The 6,651-nt window shown below is 44.1% G+C and overlaps 1 protein-coding gene across 15 annotated transcripts in view; it reads left to right on the forward strand.

The window, feature by feature from the left end:
- The window catches only part of CLIP1 (CAP-Gly domain containing linker protein 1), a 129,933-nt gene that overhangs the window by 109,128 nt on the left and 14,154 nt on the right, over positions 1-6,651 (forward strand). For all 15 annotated transcript variants that reach the window (XM_017890385.1, XM_017890362.1, XM_017890332.1 and 12 more), the window contains one exon: positions 2,121-2,173. In XM_017890385.1, the coding sequence (XP_017745874.1) occupies positions 2,121-2,173 (53 nt within the window). The remainder of the gene's footprint in view (positions 1-2,120; positions 2,174-6,651) is intronic.

The raw sequence follows: 6,651 nt of genomic DNA on the forward strand, positions 1-6,651 counted from the left end.
AAAAAAAAAAAAAAAAAAAAAAGAATTTTTAAAATAAGACCTCATAGCAAAGCATGAACATAACTAATAATGACTATAACTGCGTAGAGTGAGCTAGTAACTTAAACTCTAGGCTTTTGGAAACCATTACATAATCTTTGCTGTTATCTTTTTATTTAAAAAAAACATATAAGAGCTTTTTTACCCTTATTAAAAAAATTAACAGTGTGCAGCCTGGCCAACATGGCAAAACCCTGTCTACTAAAAATACAAACATTAGCTGGGCATGGTGGTAGGCACCTGTAATCCCAGCTACTTGGGAGACTGAAGCAGGAGAATCACTTGAACCTGGGAAGCGGAGGTTGCAGTGAGCCGAGATTGTACCACCGCACTCCAGCCTGGGCAACAGAGCAAGACTCTGTATCAAAACAAAAACAAAAAAAACAGTGTGAGTTGAAACTGGTGGTATTTGGCCAAACTGGGTAGTGCAAGTTGGAGGCAGAGATGATTCTTCCTTCACAAGATTAACTACCTGGATCTTTTGTTTTTTATCCTTCATGGGATAATAAAGAACCACTGGAAATTCTTTTGTAACCTCTTTGTTTTATACGTGAGAAACAAATGCTTGAATAATGCTTGAATATAGTAACCATTCAGTGCATGTGTGTTGAATTGATGGATGAGTAAATTGAGGCCCATAGAGAGTACGTAGCCTGCTCCTAGTCCTCTGCAATTTAGTGACACTTGACCTTTGCGGTTTAAGTAAAGGAACTAGAATGTTAGCAGTGGAGCTTTACTCACTCATTTAACAATCTTTTTTTTTGAGACGGAGTCTTGCTCTGTCGCCCAGGCTAGAGTGCAGTGGCACGATCTCGGCTCACTACAAGCTCCGCCTCCCGGGTTCACGCCATTCTCCTGCCTCAGCCTCCCGGAGTAGCTGGGATCACAGGCATACACCACCACGCCCGGCTAATTTTTATATTTTTAGTAGAGATGGGCTTTCACCATGTTGGTCAGGCTGGGCTCGACCTCCTGACCTCAGGTGATCCGCCCACTTTGGCCCCGCCAAAGTGCTGAGATTACAGGTGTAAGTCACTATGCCTGGCCAATTAACTTTTTTTTTTTTTTTATTATACTTTAAGTTCTAGGGTACATGTGCATAACGTGCAGGTTTGTTACATATGTATACTTGTGCCATGTTGGTGTGCTGCACCCATCAACTCGTCAGCACCCATCAACTCGTCATTTATATCAGGTATAACTCCCAGTGCAATCTCTCCCCCCTCCCCGTGATAGGCCCCGGTGAGTGATGTTCCCCTTCCGAGTCCAAGTGATCTCATTGTTCAGTTCCCACCTATGAGTGAGAACATGTGGTGTTTGGTTTTCTGTTCTTGCGATAGTTTGCTGAGAATGATGGTTTCCATGTCCCTACAAAGGACTCAAACTCATCCTTTTTTATGGCTGCATAGTATTCCATGGTGCATATGTGCCACATTTTCTTAATCCAGTCTGTCACTGATGGACATTTGGGTTGATTCCAAGTCTTTGCTATTTTGAATGCTGGCCGGGAGCCGTGGCTTGTGCCTGTAATCCCAGCACTTTGGGAGGCCGAGGTGGGCGGATCATGAGGTCAGGAGATCCAGACCATCCTGGCTAACACGGTGAAACCCCATCTCTACTAAAAATACAAAACATTGGCTGGGCATGGTGGTGGGCGCCTGTGGTCCCAGCCACGCAGGAGGCTGAGGCAGGAGAATGGCGTGAACTTGGGAGGTGGAGCTTGCAGTGAGCGGAGATCGCGCCACTGCACTCCAGCCTGGGCGACAGAGTGAGACTCCGTCTCAAAAAAAAAAAAAAAGTTTGAATGCTTAAGATGTGGTGCCTTGTTGTGTTCAAGGTCTTATTATTTAATATTTTTAACTCTCAGATCCCTGAGAAAGGGGGAGTTACTGAGGTCATAAGTGATTTATATATTAATAACGATATCCTGCGATAGACTGACCACTTGCTACTCTTCATTGCTGGTGAGGAAAGCCAGTGGCTTTAGGTGTCCTGGAGCCTGGGGGATGACATGTGGGATGAAAAATACGCCTCTCTGTGGCCTGGTTATGAACGGAAATTTTTTATGATTTTTTTCCTAGCTGGAAGAAGAAAGATCTGTGCTCAATAATCAGTTGTTAGAAATGAAAAAAAGGTAAGCTTTCTGTTTACTGTTGTATGTGTGTTTGTTTAATAAGATGTCAGAACATGATATGTGTGGTAACTTATAGCAGAAAACAAGTGACCTTCTTATATTCGGAAAATGATATTGTGATATTTTGGTACTTGTAATTGACAAAATATGGAAATCCATTTGCAGGGCTAGGCACAGTGGCTCACACCTGTAATCCCAGAACTTTGGGAGGCCAAGGCTGGCAGATCACGAGGAGTTCGACACCAGCCTGACCGACATAGTGAAACCCCATCTCTACTAAAAATACAAAAAATTAGCGGGGCATAGTGGTGGGCACCTATAATCTCAACTACTTGCGAGGCTGAGGCAGGAGAATTGCTTGAGCCTGGGAGGCAGAGGTTGCAGTGAGCCAACATAGCGCCACTGCACTCCAGCCTGGCGACAGTGCGAGACTCCGTCTCAAAAAAAAAAAAAAAAAAAAATCCATTTGCAGAAGTTTCACAGTAGTTTTATTTGTAAGCCACGTTCAGTTGCTTTCACTCAGAAGTGATCTAAAATCAGATTGTCTCATGTTACACCACTGTTATCTCCTAGTTTCAGTAACTAAAAATACTAGAATCTTACATATAGTTATTGATCTGGATATAAATACTGATTTCAATTATATAAAAATTTAATGTTCACTAATAATGGGTAATGTCATTTTAAATGTTTCTATTTGCTTTAAAAGGCTTTTACTTACTCTCCCATGATAGTCAAATGATACTCAAATTAAAACTAGGATAACTTTTCAGTACTTTCCAGTAAGGAAGAACATGGCCCACAGAAATAATTGTGTAGAAGCCTGATGCTTCTATAAGCCGATAAGTCTTTGTCTGCTCTTTTAAAATGTGCAGTTTTTGTTTAGAGAATGTCTATGCTGCACAGTGCCAAGCAGGTTTAGGGGGTGCTACTGCTGAGAACCACAGTCTGTCCAGTGGGCGCTGCAGAATGGGTACATATCACAACAGTGATGTGCTTTTTGTTAGAAACAAAACTAAAAAACAAAAACAAACCTTAAAGAGTAGCATAACCAGTAATTTCTCCATGCTCTCATGAAGTATTTTATTCCCACTCGTCAGGGCAGAGGAGGTTTCCCCACCAACCTACTGAGGTGTGTGTTTTACGCAGCACTGTCTCCTCTGCCAGCATGGCAGTCGCTTAGGAGTTGAGGGTTTTATTTATTTATTTAGATTTAGCTATTTGGATTCCATTAGCCACATTCTAAAGGACATTAGGCCTTGGTCCAGGGATGCATTTTCTTTTTTAAATTTATTTGTTTTCAAGACATGGTCTTGCTCTGTCGCCCTGGTTGGAGTACAGTGGCTCAATCATGGCTTACTGCAGCCTCAATCTCCTGGGCTCAGTTGATCTTCCCACCTCTCAGCCTCCCAAGTAGCTGGGACTACAGGCATGCATGCGTGACCACACCTGGCTAATTTTTTGTTTGTTTGTTTGTTTGTTTGAGAGGGAGTCTCGCTCTGTGGCCCAGCTGGAGTGCAGTGGCGCAATCTCGGCTCACTGCAATCTCTGCCTCCTGGGTTCAAGCAAGTCTCCTGCCTCCCTCTCCTGAGTAGCTGGAACTACAGGTGCCCACCACCACACCTGGCTAAATTTTTGTGTTTTTAGTAGAGGCGGGGTTTCACCGTGTTAGCCAAGATGGTCTCGATCTCCTGACCTTGTGATCCGCCCGCCTCGGCCTCCCAAAGTGTTGGGATTACAGGTGTGAGCCACCGTGCCTGGCTTTTAAGTTTTGGTTTTTTTGTTTTGTTTTGTTTTTTGTTTTTTGTTTTTTGTTTTGTTTTGTTTTGTTTTGTTTTTTTGAGACAGAGTCTCTCTCTGTTGCCCAGGCTGGAGTGCAGTGGCGCGATCTCCGCTCACTGCAAGCTCTGCCTCCCGGGTTCACGCCATTCTCCTGCCTTAGCCTCCTGAGTAGCTGGGACTACAGGTACCCGCCACCACGCCCGGCTAATTTTTTGTATTTTTAGTAGAGATGGGGTTTCACCATGTTAGCCAGGATGGTCTCGATCTCCTGACCCTGTGATCTGCCCGCCTCAGCCTCCCAAAGTATTGGGATTACAGGTGTGAGCCACCGCGCCCAGCTAAAAATTGTTTTATAGTGACAAGGTCTCTTTATGTTGCCCAGGCTACCTTTCCTTTTTGTAAATTTAGAAATACTTAATGAAATTTCACTAAGGTGGTGTTTATACTCAGAATGCATGTGTGTTTCACCACTGCCATGCCGCTGATAAGTCTTTGTCTAATTTTTTTTTTGAGACAGAGTCTTGCTCTGTCACCCAGGCTGGAGTGCAGTGGCATGATCTCGGCTCTCACTGCAACCTCCACCTCCCAGGTTCAAGCAATTCTCCTGCCTCAGCCTCCCAAGTAGCTGGGATTACAGGCATGCACCACCATGCCCGGTTAATTTTTGTATTTTTAGTAGAGACAGGATTTCACCATCTTGGCCAGGCTGGTCTCTAACTCCTGACCTCGTGATCCATCCACCTCAGCCTCCCAAAGTGTTGGGATTACAGGCGTGAGCCACTGCGCCTGGCCTGTCTGCTCTTTTAAAATATGTGGGTTTTTAGAGAATGTGCTTTATTTTACACAGCGCCAAGCAGGTTTAGTGGGTGCTACTGCTGAGAACCACAGCCTGTCCAGCAGTTGCTGCAGAATACTAAATGGGTGCGTATCACAACAGTGATGTGCTTTTTTGCGTATTAGAAACAAAACTAAAACTAAAAACAAACCTTAAAGAATAGCATAACCAATGATTCCCGGCCCAGCCAGATGTTCTCCAGGGACCTTGAAAAGTAATGCCTAGTTTACCGTGCCTAAACCTCATTCCTGTTTACAGGCACCATTCTGTCTCTGTGAACCTCAGGGTATTTAATTTTACATAAATAAGGTTTTTATTTTATTTTTTTTTAAACCCTTATGTAAGGAGTTATCAAGGACATGTGGAAAAATAAATAGGACTTGTTCCTGTAGCATTCTGGCAAGGGAGCTGTGGCCGGGCATGGTGGTTCATGCCTATAACCCCAGCACTTTGGGAGGCCATAGAGGGAGGATCACTTGAGCATGAGAGTTCGAGACCAGCCTGGGCAACATAGTGAGACTGTGTCTCCATTTAAAAAAAAAAAAAAGAGGTTGGGCGCAGTGGCTCATACCTGCAATCCCAGCACTTTGGGAGGCCAAGTCGGGTGGATCACTTGAGGTCAGGAGTTCAAGACCAGCCTGGCAAAATGGTGAAACCCAGTCTCTACTAAAAAGACAAAAATTAGGCCGTGCGCAGTGGCTCACACCTGTAATCCCAGCACTTCGGGAGGCCAAGGCGGGCGGATCACAAAGTCAAGAGATTGAGACCATCCTGGCCAACACGGTGAAAGGTGAAGCCCTATCTCTACTAAAAATACAAAGTTAGCTGTGCATAGTGGCACATGCCTGTAGTCTCAGCTACTCGGGGGGCTGAGGTGGGAGAATTGCCTGAACTCAGGAGGTGGAGGTTGAAGTAAGCTGAGATCATGCCACTGCACTCCAGCCTGGTGACAGAGCAAGACTCCGTCTCAAAAAAAAAAAAAAAAAAAGACTGGTATCTCCCTACATTTATGTAGCACTTCATAATTCACAAATTGATCTAATCTCAAAACAACCCAGTGAAATATAATGGTGGAGCTTGCATTTTCAAATGATGACATTAGCTGGACATGGTGGTACATGCCTATAGTCCCAGCTACTCAGGAGGCTGAGGTGAGAGGATCACTTGAGCACAGGTATTCAGTGCTGTAGTGCACTCTGATCATGCCTGAGAAGAGCTTCTGTACTCTAGCCTGGGCAACATAGCGAGACTCTGTCTCTAAAATAAAATAAATACGCAAAACGATGAAACTAAAGCTCAAAAAGTTAGGCAAGTTGGCCAAGAACTCAGGACTAATAAAAGACAGGTGCAGGCTAAAGACTCAGGTCATCAGATTTTTATGCTGGTTCTCTTCTCAGTGAATTTTCAGCTTTTATTTATTTATTATTTATGTATATATATATTTAAAAAAAGATGACTTACTTAATGATAAAGTCCTTATGTAGCTTTAAATTACATGCCTTTCAAAATATGGTTAGGCATGGGACGTTTTTCATGGCTTAAAAAGATGGAATATGGCCAGGCGCAGTGGCTCACGCCTGTAATCCCAACACTTTGGGAGGCCAAGGCAGGTGGATCACCTGAGGTCAGTAGTTTGAGACCTGTCTGGCCAACATGGTGAAACCCCGTCTCCACTAAAAATACAAAAATAGCCGGCGTGGTGGCAGGCGCCTGTAATCCCAGCTACTCAGGAGGCTGAGGCAGGAGAATCACTTGAACCCGGGATGCAGAGGTTGCAGTGCACTGAGATTGCGCCATTGCACTCCAGCCTGGGCAACAAGAGCAAAACTCCATCTCAAAAAAAAAAAAAAAAAAAAAAAAC

Source organism: Rhinopithecus bieti, unplaced genomic scaffold (genome assembly GCF_001698545.2).
Source record: "Rhinopithecus bieti isolate Rb0 unplaced genomic scaffold, ASM169854v2 scaffold_574, whole genome shotgun sequence".
Taxonomy (NCBI): Eukaryota; Metazoa; Chordata; class Mammalia; order Primates; family Cercopithecidae; genus Rhinopithecus; species Rhinopithecus bieti.